At 37.1% G+C, this 21201-nt stretch overlaps 1 protein-coding gene and 1 pseudogene across 1 annotated transcript; one reads left to right on the plus strand and one right to left on the minus strand.

The window, feature by feature from the left end:
- The first annotated feature begins 438 nt into the window (after window positions 1-438).
- On the plus strand, window positions 439-4582 carry LOC135967251 (protein FAM8A1 pseudogene; annotated as a pseudogene).
- Window positions 4583-14528: 9946 nt separating this feature from the next.
- On the minus strand, window positions 14529-19928 carry OR8K3 (olfactory receptor family 8 subfamily K member 3). Its single transcript, XM_065529691.1, has 3 exons — window positions 19905-19928; window positions 19010-19067; window positions 14529-16821 (listed from the first exon to the last, which is right to left on the minus strand). The coding sequence occupies exon 3, from the start codon at window positions 16796-16798 to the stop codon at window positions 15848-15850; it is 951 nt and encodes a 316-aa protein (XP_065385763.1). The 5' UTR covers window positions 16799-16821; window positions 19010-19067; window positions 19905-19928; the 3' UTR covers window positions 14529-15847.
- Window positions 19929-21201: the final 1273 nt, after the last annotated feature.

The raw sequence follows: 21201 nt of genomic DNA on the forward strand, positions 1-21201 counted from the left end.
TTAGACTGGGGTTTAAATTTCTTCTGAATCCTGATTATCTTTCTTGCTACCCAGATTCTGAATTCTATGCATGTCATTTCAGTCATTTCTGACTGGTAAAGAACCATTACTGGACAGCTAGTGGGCTCACTTTGAGCTAAGGGGACACCCTGGCTTTTTGAATTCCTAGAGTTCTTGTGCTAATTCTTTCTCATCTGGGAGGACTGTTGTTCCTTTAACTGTGATGTAAATTGAGTATAGTCAGTTGATTTTGTTTCTAGATGTTTTCAGAGGGCCAAGACTCTATACAGAATATTTATTTGTGGCTGAATTCTTGCCCTTTGTTTCACAGGAGGGTATCATAGCAAAATATTTTTGGTGTTGTAGTTTGGACTACTATCCAGTAGATGATGCTTATGAGTAATGGCCAGTAGATAAGCTCTGACTCAGCAGAAGGCTATGGATGTCCACATAGTGGTCATAGGCCATGGTGATGAGATGAGAAATTCACTGATAATGAACGTAATGAAGAAAGCCATCTGCATGGTACATGCATAACATGGAATGGCATTTTGAGCCACAACAAAGTTTACTAGTATCTTGGGATAAATGACCGTAGAATTACCAAGATCAATAAAATTCAGGTACCTGATTTAAAAAATATATAGGTGTTGTGTAGACCCAAGTCCACATTGTTCAAAATGATTATGCAGTCTTTGCTCACCACTGTGAATGCGTAGATGATGAGGAAGACCCAAAAAAGGGGGAGCTGCAGCTCAAGCCGCCTTGTGATTTCCATCAGAATGAATTCAGTAAGCACTGTTAGATTCTTTTGGTCCATTTAGTCCAGTTATCTCTTCCAGGAAGAAACAGAGTGGTTGTTATAAGCTTTTATGTAATGTCATCCAAACAAATTATAACATTTGTAGACAAAAGGTGTTATTCATAATAAGAAGTAAACAATATTTCCACATCTGATCCTACTACTAAAAAAAAAAAAACTTCTACTATCAAAAGAAGCGATCCATATTAAATACACACATAATTATGATGTAGATTAAACTGTAAATATCAATAATGTTTGGAACACATCAATTGATAAAATTATATAGGTATTTATATAGAAATGTTAGACTTTATTACACGGTGGCACACAGTGTTTTTTTTCTAATATACTTCCATATTTTCCAAAGAATTCTTATGGAATTGTGATATTATTAAAGAGTGAGATAGAGATAGCATGAAGCTACTGGAATCTAAATTTTAGTTTCCCTCATTGGCACTTTCTGGATAGGAATTTAACAATAAACTCACAAGTAATATGTCTTTTTAAAAATTCCCAAAGCAAAGATATTTTAACCATGACCAGTTAAGGCCACTTTCTCTCAATATTCTGACTTCCACTTCGTCACACTTTATCTGACAAAACAGTGCATTAGCATATTTGCAGGCATTTGTAGGACCCAGCTAACAACGGATTGAGTTAATGATACTTTGATGTTTAATAGGTATATTTATATGGTTCAAAAGCAATGACATTTATTATCAAATAATGCTATCTCTTTTGGTGTAGGAATATTCACTAAGAACACCCTTACCACCAAATGTGCAGAGATTTGTCTGGAATTTCATATTATATGGATTTTATGATTTTTTGCCCATTGGTTTATGACAAAATTTGTATTATTGTTTCTTTTAAATATTTACATATATTTCAACTTAAATCTATACTTTTATTTTTGAAGAAAAAAGAAAAACTCCCAAACTAATATAAGCTTAATGATTACCAACATGTGCATCTATTCCTACTAAAATATTTGTTTTATGTCAATATATAGGAATTTTGAATATTTAATTTTATAAGTTTTATTTCCTTTAAGATAATAATGTGAAAATAACAGAGTGTAGAGGGCATTTAAAAGTACTGAGCATTTATTACATCACATATAAATTACTGTTTATTTCTAATATTGCCCAATAGAACACAGATCATTACACAGGTGATTTTCAAACATTTCAGTGATAAGCACTGGTCCTCTATTTAATTAATGTGGGACATGAGCAAAACAAAGAGGAACAGGTCTGATTGAGGTTAGTAAAATCTGCTTTAGCCTAATCTCTTTCTCTCTCCTCTTCTACCATTCCATTTCTCCTCAATGAAAACTTGGAACTCTGCAATCATGAATGTTAGAACAGTAGTTGCATTTTAAAATATTTAGTCAAATAAAATAAAGAATTTAGTTATAACTCCATGGAATGCCAGCTTTAACCCACACAACTATCAAGTGGAAACTTCTGGGAGCCCACCCCAAGGTCCAAACCCATAGCTTAGAGGAGTTAGATCACTCTCACCTTGTGGAAGTTGGCAGCAACTGATTAGTTTTATGTGTAGATCTTGCTGCTCTGATTTAGGAAGCAAGGACAGGGGAGGAGAGCAAGACTGGAGATTGGTCAGCTGCCTGCAACCATTCTTCCCAGGTGAAACTGTTTGTTCTTTCTTCATTGAATTCTATTCTGTCTTTCTGGCTTTTTCCTCTCTTACAAGTAAGAACCTTAAGTCCAGCATTTTTGAAAACGTTATTTTGAACTAACAAGATTTCAGGGTATGCCTTCAAAGGGTTTTATTGTAGAATAGGAGATGCAGTGGACTGAACAAAAGAATTCAGTACTGCAGCCACAGTGTCACTGCTTTGAAGTGTTTAAATTTTGCCAATAATTCTTTGTTGGGAGAAAAGCTGAGTATTGGGAGAGAAGCTGAGACAGGGCTTGCATGTCTGCTAGACTTGCTGGCTCCTTGCTTCTAGCACTCCAGTTATCTCAAGCAGCCATATGTTTCTCATTCACTTGATACACTGTTTTCTTTCAACTCACACACATCCTCACCACCTGTTTGTTTGAGCACCAATAAATAGCAGTGGCCTCCCAGAGCTTGGGGGCCTTCACAGCCTCCACACTCAGGATGGTTTCTGGTCCCAGTTTCTCTCTCTCTCAAACTGTCTTTTTCTCATTCCTTTGACTCCGTCGTACTTCGTTGCCCACCCCCCCCCGCCCAGCGACCTGGTGTTGGGTCTCATCGCCCCAACATTCCTTGTGCCCAATGTGGGGTGACAAAGACCCCAGTGAAGGAACGCTAGGGCCTGTGAAAACGGAGGATGTCTAAAGAAGCTCTGCTAGAAAACAGTGCTTTGAAGAACCAGGGTAACAATGGGACGAAGTGAAAGCAGACATTCGGCTAATTTAAAAATTTTTAAAGCATTTCTTATAAAGTGAGGGAGTAAAAGTACTCAGTTTATCACTTTTTAGTACAGTAAAGCTATTTTGCCCATGGTTCCCGGAACAGGGAACTATGGAGTTGGATGAAAGGGAGAGAATTGGAAGAGATTTTTTTTAAAAGGTGTATAAAGAAGCAGGGACAGGTACCCCTGAGAGTGCTGTTGAGGGAAGGATACCAGAGGGGCCCGAGGAAGCCCAAGGCCGCCCGCCTGGGCACGACGAGGGTGGAGGGGGTCACGAATCTGTCCCTTCCCTGAGAGGCCCCCCTGCCGCCACGGTCCCATGCCCCCATGACGACCCTCAGGCTAAACCCCAAGTCCCTGGCCGGTCCAAGCCCTGACCTCCGGGGCTGTGCCGCTGACAAATCGGAGCCTCCCCCATGAACTCAGGAAGTGAGGAGAGGCGGCCTCCTCCGGTGCTGGGCTGCAGGGGCAGGCGGGCTGCGAAGTGCCCAAAGCCACAGCCCCGCGGGAGAGACCGGGGAGGCTGAGCGCCCTTGAGTGCCCCAGGCAAGTGCACGAGTAGCTATAGCAGTCCTGCTGGGACTACCTCACCTGGCACAGCCCCAAACAGTCCTGGCAGAGCTTCCCTTCGGGCAGCGCTGCCGTCCCCACAGCAGGGCTATTACAACCCCTTCTACTTCCTGAGTCCTGGGCCGCGGTCCCTGACCCGGGGATAGCTGCAGGCATCAGCACCTGGGCTCCAGTCGCGGGCCTGGGACCCCGGGCTTCTCATGTGCAGGCGTCCCTGTGGGCCATTCCGGGGATGAAGGTAGGATCTGCCGCCCCTTCCTGAAGCCTGAGACCGGGGCAGCAGGCAGGCAGAGAATGTTTCTCCATCCTTGGTCCACCATGGTGAATTTCCTTATTCTCGTCTTTGAAAAAGCAGCCATTGTCTTAAGCATTATGCACCTCGGTGGGATGAGGGCTATCTCTAAGTGTGCTACGCATTATATAATGGAAAACATAAAGACACATCAATGGAAGACTTGCAGAAAATGATGGTTGTGGCTCTTATATACAGATTATTAGTTTGTTTCTATGAGACAATTTGCATTTGGGGAGCAGGTGGAGCTACCCCAGGGAAGTTCCTGGTGGGGCTTCGAGTTGTGACATGTAATACATTAGTGCTTATTGCACTAAGTCGGGTTTTAGTGATTCCTTTCTCAAATGTTAGCATTACAATGTCCACTACATGAGCTTTGATCAAGAATTTTTCGATTGCTGCTTTTTTCCCTGCTTGCATCACACTGCTGTTTTTTCAGCATAATCGAACAGCCTATGATATTGTGGCAGGAACTATTGTGGTAAAAAGAAATGGGGTCAGATGATGCCCCCAAAGCCCTGATTACCACACGTTATAATGATAAGACTAAATTGTGTATCGAGGCCATCAGTATCCCTGGGTTACACTAATTAACGATTTAGAAATTAAAGCAGTCACTCCAGTGTGATGCAGGTCACTATGAAAGTGTATTTATTTTACTTAAATGCCAAAGAACTTTTCCAGAAGAAAAACTTATTGAATTCAAATATTAAAATTTGTAGATAAAAAATACAAATGATTTATAAACAATGGACAATATATGCTTTAAGATCTAAGGCACTTAAGATCTAAGAATTTGCTGAAAGCATTTTCAGCTTTGAAATCTCCAAATGAAACTTCAAAATTTATTTTGGTTTATCCCAAAATAATGGAAAATGTCCAGTTGTGTTTTGTAAACATCTATAATAACTCATTTTTTAGTTTACACTTCTGGGGAGCTACCAAAGAAGGTCCCCATGGGAGTTAGGAGACCCTTACCCTGAGGAACAGTTGGTCTAACAGAAGGTCTAGTCTAAATGTAAAAGGTGTTACTATACATTCAGAAATAATTGACTCTGATTATACCGGAGAGATTCAATTGGTTATTAGTTCCTCGACTCCGTGTTCTGCCTCCCCAGGAGAAAGAATTGCCCAGTAGTTGCTGTTACCTTACAGAAAGCTAGGAAGCAGCAGAGTGAAAAGAACAGGAGGCTTTGGTAATACTGATCCAGCAGGAAAGGCTGTGTGTTAGGGTTAATCAAGTGTCTGACAAAAGACCTATTTGCACAGTAACTATTCAGGGAAAATATTTTGAAGGACTAGTAGATAATGAGCTGAGGTCTCTACTGTTGCTATAAATCAATGGCCCCAGCACTGGCCTAAGCAAAAGGCATCCATTGATATTGTTGGAGTAGGAGCTGCCTGGGAAGTTTATTAATGTTCCTTGATTTTTATCAAGGGCCGGGATGGTCAGGAGGGGACAATCCAACCTATCAATACACCTATTCCTGTCAATGTATGGGGTAGAGACTTATTGCAAAAATGGGGTGCTGAAATAACTTCCTACAGATCAGTATAGTAATCATAGTAGACAAATAATGAAAAACATGGGATATAACCTGGGGAAAGGACCAGGAAAAGATAAAAACGGCCAATCAGAACCTTTAGAATTAAGGGGGCAAACAGATCAGACCAGATTGGGGTGTCATTTTTAGGAACAGGCATTGTTGAGCCTCCGGCTCCCATTCCTCTTGTTTGGCTAACTGTCAAACCCATTTAGGTGGAGCAATGGCCACGGAAACAGGAAAAACTGGAGGCTTTAAAAGAACTGGTGCAGGAACAATTGCAAAAGGGACATATAGAGCCTACTTTCTCCCCTTGGAATTCTCCTGTATTTGTCATTAAGAAAAAAATCAGGGAAATGGAGAATGTTAACAGATTTAAGGGCTGCTAATGCTGTGATTCAGCCCATGGGTGCGCTACAACCAGGGCTGCCCTCCCCAACAATGATCCCAAAATACTGGACTCTCATAGTGATAGATCTAAAGGGTTACTTTTTTTACCATTCCTTTAACTGCCCAAGATTATGAAAAATTTGCTTTTACTGTTCCCGCCATAAATAATGAAAATCCAGTGGACAGATACTATTGGAAAGTATTACCACAAGGTATGCTGAATAGTCTATTTGTCAAACTTATATCGGGAAAGCTATTGAGCCAGTTACAGAACAGGTTAAAAAATGTTATATCATCCATTACATGGATGATAGTCTGTGTACAGCTGAGACTGGGGAGGAACTGATGTGCTACAAACAGTTAAAAAATACTGTAAATGCGACAGGGTTAATTATAGCCCCCAATAAAATCCAAACTTCTCCCTTTCAATATCTAGGAATGAAGGTAGAGCAAAGTGCTATTAAGCCCCAAAAGGTTCAAATTCAAAAAGATAATTTAGAAACCTTAAATGATTTCCAAACATTATTAGGAGACATTAATTGGATTTGTCCAACTTTAGGCGTTCCTACCTATGCTATGTCTCACCTCTTTTACTTTACGAGGCGATTCTAACCTTAACAGTAAATGCTTCATGTCCAAAAAAGCACTGGAGGAACTTCAATTAATTGAGGAAAAAATTCAGCAAGATCAACCCATGACTGCAGCTGAACAATATCTGACAGGACAAAAGGAAAATAAAGGCTGGACAAGATATATGGTAGAGGGATGCACATACAAAGAGCTGGGAAAAAGGAAAGATAATTTTATGGGGAAGAGGATTTGCTTGTCTCTCCACGTGACAATCAGGTGCCTGTGTGGGTGCCCACCAAACATCTGAAGATCTATCATGAACCACAGCATGTGGTGGACCCACGTGTACCGTGCAAATTGAAGGCTTAAGACTGACTTTTTTGCTATACTGTGGCACAAGAAGGATAAGCCTCGATTTGCTTTCTCTGTGCCTTCTGTTAATCAGGAAAAGCCTGCTTCTCATTATCAATGGTAAGTTTTACTCCGTGGTAATTAACCAAAGGGCAGAAGCTGAGTTATAAAATGCTTCAGCAATGGCGTGCCTCCCGGCTACAGCCACAGAAGTTTTTGCTTGTGTTTCAGTGGATTTACTAACATGGGGGTGAGGGTATGCTTGGGTTTTTGCAGGAGATGAACAAACCACGTAGGTGCCCTGAGGATGTTGTACGACCATGGAACAGGCGACTGGAAGGACCCATGGATCCCAACCATGGACTAGGCTCCCCCAGTATGAGCCATGCTGAGAAAGTGCTGGAGCACCAGGGTTTTACCTAATAGATGCTTAATGGACAAATGCTTTCTGACTGAACTCCTCTGAACCCTGATTACAAGAGACCCTAATAATAGGTAGGCAGGAGTATCATCGCCCCTATTCAGCATGAAGAAGTTACAGAAGACAGATCTTCATCCTTCTGCAACCCCTGGGATTAAGGGTCCTCTTGTAAAAGGGAAAGAGGAGATATGTAGGAAGCATTCAAGCCAGAGAAACTCCATTTTGAATAAGGGCTAAGAAAAATGAAGCTGGATCACCAATCAGCAATTGCCTTGCTCAACTAATTTAAAAAAAGAGGCCACCTTTTGCTAATAATAATGATAGCTGTGGTGGTTTTTACAAAAAAGAAGGGGGCGTTGGGAGAGAAGCTGAGGCAGGACTCGCATGTCTGCTAGACTTGCTGGCTCCTTTTAGCACTCCCGTTATCTCAAGCAGCCATATGTTTCTCATTCACTTGATGCATTGTTTCTTTTTAACCCCTACATCCTCACCACCTGTCTGGGCACCAATAAATAGCGTGGCCTCCCAGAGCTCGGGGCCTTTGCAGCTTCCACACTCACGATGGTCTCTGGTCCCACTTTCTCTCTCAAACTGTCTTTTTCTCTTTCCTTTGACTCTGCTGGACTTCACTGCCCGCACGACCTGGTGTTGGGTCTGATCACCCCAACAATTCTTCTGTGTTTAAGTGTCTTCATATCCAGTGTCAGCATCTTCTGAAGATGTATGAACTCTTTCACTTTGTGCATGATTCATGCATGGAAAAGGGTATCTGGTCTCCTTTTAATATTTTAGTGTTTATATTTTAAATGTAACAAAGTAGGGCTAAACATTAGGACAGAAATAATACAAAAAGTATGCAAATAAATGATTTTTCTATCTTCACAGTAATATCAGAAATGTTTTGAGGTTCAGGGTTTTCTCAGTAACTTCATAAGTCTTAAAAACCATTCTATTTCAGTCTACATTAATGATTCTAATGCCCATTGTTAGAAAAACAAAACCCCTCAGAAACAGAAGCCCAGGAGGAAAAAGGACTAAAAAAATTTAAGTTTTTATACTTGGTGTCCTTAAAATTATTTTTAGTTTATAAACTATTGCCATAGAAATATATTCTTTTTAAAATATTGAATTATATATTAATATACTTTTCAAACCTGGATATCACCACCTGTATTTTCTCTAAAAATTCTAACCTCAATACATCCTAACAGATGAGCTTACTTATAAATTTTTTAGGTGATTTCAACTTTCTCTTTACTTGAAATATCTAAACATCACATTCAACTCTCACAAAACAAATAGGTATAGGACAGTTGTTCCAATTCATAGGATTTACTGCTCTCCAACACTACATTAGTTCAGAGAACTCCAATTAGCAGAGACGATACTGAAGTTTTGTAGTGTATTTGGAGGAATCGACTCTTGTTGACCATATGTGTCTACATCAGAAATTAGTAGTCATAAGAAATGACCAACCCTGGGTGATAATGAAAATATATGCCATTATATTTTTTGAATTTTCCTCTCCCAGTTGTGCTTTGGATAGGAAAAATTAATGGGTTGACATGTTTTCTTAAAGTACTTTTTGTTGTTGTGAATTTAGGTGTATAGTATAAAATAAGAGTTCAATTTTATTCCTCTTTTTGTTACTCTCTGAAGTTGTGTGTAATTCCTCCAAATGATTTTGCCCAAATTATCTGAGACTTACAAATATTGTCTTTTTGTGCCTACTAATTACCTAGGACACCCTACACATTCACCAGAGAGGATACATGAGGGATATCTCAAAAGCAACAACAATAAATGGTCTCTACAGTTCTGTGGAGAAACCACATGATGTAAAGGAATTCACTCACAGAGCCAACTATAAGTAACAGCTGAAAATATTTTGACATCACATTTAACTAAGTTTATCTGAGAGAGTTATAAAAGTAATGGTAATCATAAATGATACTATCAATTGGAAGTTTTTCTTTTATTAAAAATATGTGGTGGGCACTAGGTAAAAATGTATTTAACCCACACATGTAAGATATTACTATATTCATATTAAGAGAGCATCAAACTCAAACTAATTTTCCTGGAATCTCATTGGTATTGAAAGATTTGAAATTAAAGCCTCATATCTAAAGGAGTGATATATACACATACACGTATATCATAAATATGACATATATCTTTTTCTATAGGAAACTTGTAACAATTGCTGTAATGCATTGTGTAGTATTTTTCTTAATCGTGGTGGTTCCTGAACTGATCCCACAACTGTTGGATAATGTTCAGTACAACCTTATTGGGAGAAAATTCTAGTAAAATATTGTATGCCTCCTTTCCCATAACATTTCATCCGTGTATTCTTCCTCTGTGGCTTCAATATGTGATAGAATTGAGGAAAATGTACACAGTGAAATTTGAAACTCAACAAAATGATTTTGAAAAATTATTTGTACTAACTAAATCATGTAGAATATTTTCAACACCAGAAATTTCCTTTGTGCTCTATAATCCCCATCCTAGGACACTTCTATCATGGAATAATTTTCCTAATAACTCACAACACTATCCTCCCATCACTGGCCAACTGCTGCTTTGATTCCTATCCCTAGACATATATTCTTGGTTTTTGAATTTCATGTTTGTTGAAATGTTCGATTCATACTCTCAATCTTCTTTTAGTCAGTATTTTGCTTTTGAACTTCATCCATGTTTGTATTGGTACATAGTATTTCACTATATGAATATATCATAGTTTTCTCTCCATACCCCTATATTCCAGTTTGGGGATGTAAGAAAACTGCAATTGTATTCCCCAAATCTATAAATTTTTTTAATTACTATAAAAACTCCTATACAAAAATATTTGTGGACACATTAATTTTTCTTTGTTATAGATCTAAGAGTAAAATTACTAGATCATAGTATATATATTTAAATTTGGAAGAAACTGACAGTTTTCCAAAATTGTTGAATTTTACATTACCACTAGTAATTTTTGGAGTCCCATTTTCTCAACATTCTTGCTAAATTTGATATAGAAATATTTTTTAGTATTTAAGTTAGAAATGGAAAATGGAATAAACTGGTATCTTATTGTGATCGTAATTTTCATTTACCTGATGACTAATGATAACACGTTTCCATGTACTTTTTGACCATTCGTATATATTATTTTTAAAGTGTCTATGCCTATTTTTTTCTTTGTTGATTTTGATTCTGTGTTCTGAACAAAAATTTTTCCGATTTTCATCTAAAAGTTTTATTATTTTTATATTTGTCTTTGTCTCAGAATCCTGCAATGATAAAACACAGAGCCGTTTTACCACTAGAAGACAAAGTTCTCTCTCCCTTGAGACCCACACATATATGACATAGCTTTGGATCCCTGGAATAAGGTGGTTAGAAGATACCAGAGAGTTAATAATGCCACAATCCAAACTTGAGGTTCTGAAAAAAGAGCAGAACTAAGAACCAGCTTCTATTTCTACTTGAAGCCTTGCTCTAATTTTCATATACATTTGTGTATCAGTTTCAGATTCTATCTGAGACGTTGTGTGTTATACTGGGGAGATGTCTGACTTTTTAAAAAATATACCTCTTAAAAGTGTTTGTTTTAGGAGGATTTATTTTAGGAGGAAAATAACATAGCTTGACTCAGATAGCAAACTCTGCTTTCATTGGCTGGCATTGAGTGCCTGCAGCTTTTCCATGTTCATAGGTCCAACACCAGGTGGAAGCCACCAAGGCCTGGGATTTGCCCGCACAGAAGCAATGGCCTAAGCTTCACCTTGTCACCTTTTATCCTTGGCTGAAGCTGTAGCAGCTGGGATGCAGGGCGCCAAGTCCCAAGGCTGCACAGAGCAGCGGTGGGCCCCGGGCCTGGCCCAGGAAACGATTTTTTCCCTCTTAGGCCTCTGGGCCTGTCATGGGGAGGGACTGCTATGAAGTTCTGTAAAATGCCCTGGAGACACTTTCCTCATTGTCTGGGCTATTAACATTTGGCTCCAAGTCACTTATGCAAATTTCTGCAGCAAGCTTAACTTTCTCAGAAAATTGGTTTTTCTTTTCTACAGCATGGTCAGGCTGCAAATTTTCCAAACTCTTATGTTCAGTTACCCTTTTAAACATAATTTTTAATTTTAGATCATTTCTTTCTTCACACATATAAGCATACACTTTTAGAAAATGTCTTCCATCAAATAGACTAAATTATCTCTCTCATGTTCAAAGTTCTACAGATCTCCAGGCAGGGGTAAAATGCCACCTGTCTCTTTGCTAAAGCATAGCAAGAGTGACCTTTGCTCCAGTTCCCAGTAAGTTTCTCATCTCCATCTGAGACCATCTCAGGCTGGACCTCATTGTCCATATCTTCATCAGCATTTTGGTCAAAATCGTTCAAGTATCTAGGAAGTTCCAGATTTTCCCACATCTTATCTTCTTCTGAACTCTCCAAACTCTTCCAACCTCTGCCCATTACTTAGTTCCAAAGTTGCTTCCACATTTCAAGTATCCTTATAGCAATGCTCCACTTCTCTAACTACCAAACTTCTGTATTAGTCTGTTTTCAAACTACTTTAAAGAACTTCCTGAGACTGAGTAATTTATAAAGTAGAGAAGTTAATTGACTCACAGTTTACATGGCTGGGAAAGCCTCAGCAAACTTACAATCATGGCAGAAAGCAAAGGAGAAACAAGCATCTTTTTTTTTTTTTTTTTTTTTTACAAGGCAGAGAAGAGAGACATTGTGGGCACAGGAAAGTGCACACCACTTTTATTAAAACCATTATACCTCCTGAGAACTCACTATCATAAAAACAGCATGGGGAAACCACCCCATAACCCAATCACCTCCCACCAGATTCCTCCCTTGACATGTAGTGATTACAATTCAAGAATAGATTTGGGTGGGGACATAGAGCCAAGCCATATCACTACTTCAATCTCTCTTTTTTTAGACTTATTTATGTTTGATTTAATCTTAGTAGATTGTATTTTGCTAGGAATTTATTCATTTCCTCGGTTATTCAATTTGTTGGCATATAATTGTTCGTAATAGTCCTTCATGATCCATTTTATTTTTGAGATATTAATTGTAATGGCTCCATTTTCATTTATAATTTTATTTTACTCTTCTCTTTGTTTTCTTTGTTAGCCAAGCTGAAAGTTTGCCAATTTTGTTTATTTTTTCAAAATGCCAGCTCTTATTTTCGTTAATTTTTCTATATTCTTTATTGGATTTATTTATGTTCTGATCTTTTTTATTTGTTTCCTTCTGATAATTTTGGGATTGATTTTTTTTTCCATTTTTTTTGTGTTATGTTTTGGGGCATAATGTTAGGCAATTTGAGATCTAAATCTGACCCCCACAAGCCACAAGTACCTGTTACTATATTATTTCATATATTATATCATGTGTCCTAGTGTCTTAGCTGGGACTTGAAGAATATACGAATAGTTTCATCCTTATCAGGGAACTTACAAAGGTAAGATTAACTAAACACAATGTAAACTTATGCTCAAATATGACATACTGGAAAATGGGTAAAACACCACATACCATTGTGAACGATGTGGTCCTCATTGTTCCACAATGCGCCAATCACATATACTGGAAATTATAATATAGTTCCTCCTGTTTCATGACTTCTGAAACTACCTTGTGGCATGCCTGTTCAGCTCTATAATGGTTTACTCTGTGTCCAGGGAGTCGGAGGATTTACCAAATTGTCATTGTCCCTCCTCATCTTTTCCCAGGAGGTGCCTTTCCCCTATTAAGAAAACAGCCTCAATCTTTCTTTCTCAAAGACGATCGAACTTATTAGAATAGAAATAAAATCTGCCTGGTTATTTCTTTGTCTTCAGCATATTACTGACTACTTAATGCTAATTTCTGCTATCTTCACAATCTGCAATTTATTATAACTCTACTCAAACTCTACTTTTTGATGGCTTTCTATTTGAGCATAGACACTTTCAAAATGTCAAAATGGACTGATAAGTTTACATTTCTGAGTAAATTTTCTTTTTGATTATGTATTTTGGAAATTTTTGTGTCACATTTCACTGCTTTCATTTATTTTCTTTGAAAATATTTCATTGACAAATGTGTATTTTCAAGGTGCACAGTGTGTTTATATGTGTATGCATTGTGTAATGATTACTAAAACATTAATTAGCACACCTTTTACCACCCATGGCTCACCCTGCGTGTGTGTGTGTGTTTGTGTATGTGTGGTGAAGACTCTTGCAATCTGCTCTTTCATGAAATTTCAAGTAAAAAGTTCAGTATTATAAACTGCAATCACCATGTGGTACACTGGATCCACAAATGACATTAAGAGACAAAATAGGGCCGGCTGCAGTGGCTCACGCACTTAATTCCAGCACTTTGGGAGGCTGAGGCAGGTGGATCACTTGAGACTAGGGAGTTCAAGCCCAGACTGGCCAACGTGACAAACCCCCACCTCTTCTAAAAATACAGAATTAGGCATGGTGGCACATGCCTGTAGTCCTAGCTACTTGGGAGGCTGAGGCACAATAATAATTGCTTGAACTCAGGAGGCAGAAGTTGCAGTGAGCTGAAATCACGCTACTGCACTCCAGCCTGGGCAACAGAGCCAGACCCTGTCTTAAAATAGAGAGTGAGAGAGTGACAATATAGAGCCAGGCATGGTGGCTCACATACATAAGTCCCAGCACTTTGGGAGGCTGAGGTGGGTGGATCACTTTGAGCTCAGGAGTTTGATACCAACCTGGGCAACATGGCAAAACCCTATCTCTGTGAAAAATACAAAAACAGGCCGGGCATTGGTGGCTCATGGCTATAGTCCCAGTTATTTAGGAGGCTGAGGTGAGGATTGCTTGAGCGCAGGAATTTGATTCTGCAGTGAGCTATGGTTATGCCACTGCACTCCAAACTGGCCAACAAAGGGAGATTCTCTTAAACACAAATACAACAAAACTTGGTTCTAATACTTACTACTTTGGTGATCTCTGACAACTTACTGTATCTAGGCTCTACTTTATCATTTGAAAAATGGAACTTTTAACAGAACCTACCTCACAGAGCTGTTGTGATGGCTAAATTAATTGAGACATGTAGAATCTCAATAGTGAGAGATCTTATTACCTGGTAATTTCTATGACCATCTTAAAGATTCAGTACACCAACAATATGGTAATGTTTATCCTCACATGACAATGTGGTATGCAATGTTTACTTTATTCCAATGAGATATATTCATTCATGTTTCTTTGGCTGCTGCACGTGGGATTTTATCTTATGATGAACTAAGAAAATATTGTAGAGTCTGATACTTTCAATAAAATTAGGATTATTAAAATAAAGGAAATCAAAATGCATAAGAATGTAGGGAGTTAAGGAAAGCAATCATGTTCAAAAGGCAAGATAATGATATCACTGCATACAGATCAGACCTCATTTACATGGTGAAGGTCTGTAACTGTCAAAGGACATCTGTAACAGCCAGCAGATAGATACAGTATGGTGTAGTGCATTTTATTCCATCTATTTGCTTTGTACATGTAGAACAGTCAACTGATGCAATCAGTGAAGTCAATAAAAATATAGTACATTCCATATAGTGCTTATTGACAAAAATTATGGATTGTCAACTCAGTGAGAAAGAGACTACAAAATTCATCATAGAATGGTCCTCTTAAAGATGTAAAAACAACTGGAACACAAATTTTAACCACAGTTTATTACTTTTTTAGATAAATAAGGGGAAATCCATGAAAAGCAATTATTAAGCAAGAACAACTAGAGAAAAAGACTAAACCTGAGACTTTCTATGGAAGTCTTCTGAACTTTAGCATAATTGATAATATCTACTTATGTAAAGAGAATGGGCTAACAATCAGCTGCTAATCAGAATTTACCAGTTATTGAGCTACAAAGTATGTTCAGTTAACAGACTTACATGTGCAAATAAAGGCATTGATAAGGAAACGGTGGAATCCTAATATTTGGAATAGTAATTATTTGAGCATAGTTGTAAGACTTAAAATCATCACATATCATGTAAACAATCAGTATTAAATGCAATGTCAAAATATACAAGCAAATGTATGAAGGCTAAAACAAAAGGAAAGTGCTTATATACACGAAAACACACAAACAGAAACACACACTCTGCAAATATTATTCCAAAGTGGATAGAAACACTAGAATCCTTGTCATTCCCTTCTCTAATGACCACTGTTTCCTACTCCCACCCAGCATACTAGCTTTCCTTGTCTCCTTTTTCTTTGTATCCATCATGCATATTCTACTATTGTATAAAATGGAATTATTATAAATTCAATTCATCTATCGATCAAAGAAGGCAAATGTTTCTACTGTTTTATGTATAGCAATTAGAAAAGCCTATCATGTATTAAACATATGTAAATATATGTTGAATCAGTTATGCTAGTTACATCTTCTGGAAGTATACAGAGCAAAAATTGATGCCCATAACCTAATTTATAGGAATCATATTGTACAAACTTTAAAGAAAAACATTAAATTATTCCATGTCCTCCATAGGGCATATTTTACATCTTTGTTTCTTAAACTATAGATCAAAGGATTCAACATGGGAATAACCAAGGTGTAAAATATGGAAGCCACTTTATCAGTGTCAAAGGAATGACTGGACTTGGGCTGCACGTACATGAAAAGCAAAGTCCCGTAGAACACTATGACCACTGTCAGGTGGGCTCCACAGGTAGAAAAAGCCTTTTGTCTGCCAGCAGAATTCATCCTGAGAATGGCTACAAGGATGAGCAGGTAAGATACAAGAACTATCAAAAGAGATGAAATCAAATTGATAGCTGCGAAGATCAGAATTATCAATTCAATTTCATGTGCATTTGAGCAGAGCAAAGGTAATAAGGGGAGACTGTCACAATAGAAATGTCTAATGACATTGCAGCCACAGAAGGATAAAGTAAAAATCTTTACGGTGACTAGAAGAGAAATGAATGTGCAGTAGAGATAAGGGATTGCCACCAGCACTTGACATACCTTTTGTGACATGATTACTGTGTATAGCAGAGGGTTACAGATGGCCACATAGCGGTCGCAGGACATCGCTGAGAGAATAAAAAGTTCACTACCAATGAACACAAGAAAGCAAGCTAGCTGTGTTGCACAAAAATAATAAGAAATTGTATTCTTATCCACAACAAAATTTACTAACATTTTGGGTCCTACGGTTGTTGAATAACCAAGATCCATGAGAGCCAGATGTCTGAGAAAAAAGTACATAGGGGTTTGCAACCTGGAGTCCAACTTAGTGAGGACGATCATGCCCAAATTGCCCATCACTGAGATCACATAGATCATGAGGAACAATGCAAATAATGGTGCCTGCAGCTCAGCAATATTTGTGATTCCCGCAAGAATGAATTCATTCACCGTTGTTAGATTGTGTTGTTCCATCCAGGTTCATCAGAAAACCTATTCTGATAGAGACATCAGCATAGTCAATAGATTTCCTCTATCATCACCTGAGAAAATTTTTAGTATGCAAAGCTAACATAAGATACATCTAAATTTCACAATTTGTGACATTTGAAAACAAATGTACCTCTCACAAATAAAAACATGTTTAAATATAATTCAAGAAACAGATAAGACAGATCAGCAGTTTTCAGTTGGTTTTGATTTTACTCACCCGAAAACATTTTCCCATGTCTAGAGACATTTTATTTATCACAATTTGGAGGTGGGCCACTGTTGCATCTAAAGGTTAGAAGCCAGTAAGCTGCTAAACATTCTACGATAATCAATACTCAGCCCATCGCAATACCCAACCCCAAATATCAATAGTGCTAAGGTTGAGAAACTCCGATGGGATACATGGATAGATGATAGATCATAGATAGATAGATAGATAGATAGATAGATAGATTATGGATGAATAGAACCATATGAGAGAGAAAGATACGGACAGATATTCATGTATGTATAGATATCTAAAGAAAATTTTTAAAGTTAAAAATATTAATACTGTGGATACCTGATATATTTACAATTATTGCACTATGTTTTTAGAGTGGTCATATTTATAAATTACTATTACGACATAATACAATTTTAGTTATATAAAAAATTTGTCACAGATTCCAAAAATGCATAAAACCACCTGCTTCAAAACATCATCCTGTGAATACCCGTATCTCTTCGGGTGGTACAGCCGAGACTTTAATAGAATTGACAGATATTAGGCATATGAGTAAGAGCAGCATAACAGATGACAGTGGCAATTATTTGTATTTACAAAGCAAAAAATATCAGGAAGTGTATGGATATAGATATATTCTACACTGTATCTTAATTCATGTCATATTTGAAAGGTTATGGTAGGCAAATAGTGTAAGTTATCTAAAACTGTTTGTTCTTATATCCAGAAGCAACATGTCATTGTGGAATTGTTGGGAAGGATGACTGAAGATTAAGTGATTCAATGTGTCTTTGTTGCCTAGAAGTAGTTCTAAAATATCAAGTACATTGTGAGTTTTCTTCTTCTTGTTATTGTGACAGCGCCTTACTTGAAAGAGGTTTTTTTACACATGTACACGTACATTATTCTGACTGTGAATTAACATCTTTGTTAGGACCATAAGGATGCCTAGGGGAGTTACAGGTCAAGTAGGATGTAATGCTTGCAACTTAGGGCAGTTCTTCTCCCCTCCCCCAATTCATATTCATGACTAAACTTGGTTAATCGGTATGCTATTGTTTTGGATTACTTATCTGTTTTTCACAACGAATTTAATAACATTTTAGATAAATTGTTTATATAAACTTTATTAAAACATTAATCTTCCCATAGTTTAATCTCAATATAATTGAGAAATGCTAACTTGAATGTGAAAGTTAAGTTTGTTTTATCATACAAAATCTTAGGGGAGTTTGAGGAAATCTGAACAAATTGGGAGAAAATGTGGTCCTTCATATTGGTTTGTATAACGAAGATTAGTAAAAGCTCCTTTTTGGATAAAAGGATACTATAGATTAAAGAAATGATTAAAAGTCACTTCGTTACACAGTAACATAGAGACAAAATAAATACACCAAACATGAGATATATGTGGATTTCTGGCTGTTTAAAAATTTTCTGGACATGCAAGCCACAGAAACTAGGAAATAAGGTATAGCACATAATGCAAATAAACATATGTATAATTGAATAAATATATATCTAAATATCCCCCAATAACCCACAGATGGATATGGAGGGCATGATAACCTAAGATAATTATTATTGGTTAAAAAAATTCTAAGCCCCAATGCTTTTTGAAAAAGAAAAAATAGTGTTTACAATGAAAATTATAGTGACAGCAATCTCAGAGTGAGCTATGAAAAAATAAAGACATGCAATTGTGTTACATTGAATATGAAGATGATTACATATTATTTGAACTTAATTTTCTTAATAAAATTATGACCTCCTCCTATCCTACCCTGACTCAATGAACACACCTTTCTCATATTAGATATATGGTAATGTGTGGCAGTAGATAGGAAAGTTAGATAAATATCTTTAGTAAATACGATGATAAGCAACATAAATCCTGTATTTTGTTTGCTTGTTTTGTACAGTTTGGCAATTTAGAAAGGCAAAAAAATATCATCATTGGTAAGTACCTGTTTTCTTGTTAGGTAAGGAAATCTAAATGAGCTTCCTCTCACCACCATTGGAGTTCTGTGGAAAACCCAGACTGCTTTTTCATATTTTGCTGTCTTTGTTGAATATCAATGGCATTTTTAAAGCTACAATATTTGAGAAAATAATATCTGCTTTGGTCAACTCTTGGTGGAAATTGAAGTACTTTCTGAAAATTGTATTTTTCCCTAAAACTCGGTACGTAACAGTCTCCTAATTTTATTTTCTTATATTTTTAAATGTTTTTTTCTGTGCCTATGATTACCCAAAAAGTCTCATAATTTTTAATACTTTTCACATTCGAATGTAAGGTGGAAACCCCCTTTTTGTCTCATGAAGAAGTGAGAAAAAGAATCATATCTACACATTTATTTAAATAATTATCCACTGTTAAATTATTGTTAAGGGGTCTAAGCCTAGAGCATCTAAATAACAAGTATTTGGAAGGACATGAACATGACTGACTAAATAGTTGCAGTTTCTCCATTCTTTCATTAAAAATATATTTATCTCCTTGTCGTTGTGCTTTATATTCTCCAAGTTTTGGCCTCAATTAGATAAAAATATTTTATGTAAAATATATACTTTAGAAACAATATCATGATAATCTTTCAAAGATGCTTATGAGCATTCAGCCTGTGAAACCATGTAAAAAACAGTTAAAAATTATATGAAAAATGGAGCACTGTTATTTCTGCTTAGGCATTATTGGATAACAGAAATCCTGGAGAAATGAATCAGAAATTGTCACACTTTACTATGGTTATGTCATCAAATTAAAGTGGCAGTTTTCCAATGTCACTGAAGCATTGTCGATATCTGTAACATATGGCACCAAAAGAAACATTCTTACCTTTTTTTTTTTTCGTTTGTTACCTGTAATGAAGCCTCTGTCTTGACTCCTCCATGTGCCTCACATGGCACAGTGAGAACAATTTATGCATTTTTTAATCTTTTGAGACTCTCCCTGAGGAGATGGCAGGCAATTTGTTGATAATTCCTAAAGCATTTGAGAGCGTAACAAAATGTTTCGAGGCTGTCCATTAGTTGTAGAAGACAATTTTAATTCATTAGTGTATCAGAGTTCTCCAGAAAAACAGAGCCAAGAGGATATAGTTAGATGAGCGATAGATGGATGGATGGATGGATAGATAGAGAGATAGATAGATAGATAATATTATGAATTGTTTTATGCAATTATGTAGGCTGAGGATTCCTGTGATTTTTTTCTCTGCAAGCTCCAAGAAAGCTGGTGGTATAGATTCAGTTCAAACTTGAAATATTGGGAGCCAGGGGAGCCAACGGTGTAGGTCATAGTCTGAATTAGAAGGCTCTAAGAATCTGGGATGTCAATGTCTGATGCAGGAAGTGAAGGATGTCCTAGCTTAAGCAGGGAGTGAACTCACCCTTCCTCTGTCTTTTTGTTCTATTCAAGGCCTCAGTTGATTGCACTGATACCCACCTATATTGGTGAGGATGATCGTTACTCTACCAATTCTAGTCTTTTCCAGGAGCATCCGCACAGGCACACCCAGAAATAATGCTTGCCAGCTATCTGGGCATCATATAGCCTAGTTAAATCAACACCTTAACCATCATTACTCCACCCCTTGTCAACTTGGCAAACATAAACATGTACTTAAACCATACTTAGTCTCTCTAAACATAGACAATAACAAGGTCATAGTTGTGCTTTAGATGACACAACTATCTTGCATATAAGTAAAAACTCATTAATCCCTTATTCCAAACAGGAAATATATTCTTTGAGTGATATTGACTAGTCTCCTGATTTTCTCAGAGTAAAATTCTACAATGTAAAACTAACAATATTTAAATACTGATGTGAAGTCCATATATCTTATTTATATAAGGTAATAAAGATGGAATAAAGCATCTTTACTTAATAAATACACACACTTATTTACAATAAAATCAGGATGGAATTCTCATTACAATTACAGCCCTCATTTCTGAACTGACCACATGATTATAGCTGGTATTTGTAACTGTCTTCTTCTTCTTTCCATACTGTATTCCCTTTGTCTTTAGCAAGCACCTTAGCTGGCCATAGCTTTTTTCTTTTCTTTGTAAAGTGGCCCAAACCTTTATTCCTGAAGAGTTTGAGCCATTAGTAGTTCTGGCTAGTTCAGGCTATTACAGTGTTCCTTTT

The sequence above is a fragment of the Macaca fascicularis genome, chromosome 14, assembly GCF_037993035.2.
Source record: "Macaca fascicularis isolate 582-1 chromosome 14, T2T-MFA8v1.1".
NCBI lineage: Eukaryota > Metazoa > Chordata > Mammalia > Primates > Cercopithecidae > Macaca > Macaca fascicularis.

What these genes read in the sequence shown, in the direction of transcription:
- OR8K3 (XM_065529691.1), bottom strand. Translation starts at nt 16,798, where the DNA reads ATGGAACAACACAATCTAACAACGGTGAATGAATTCATTCTTGCGGGA.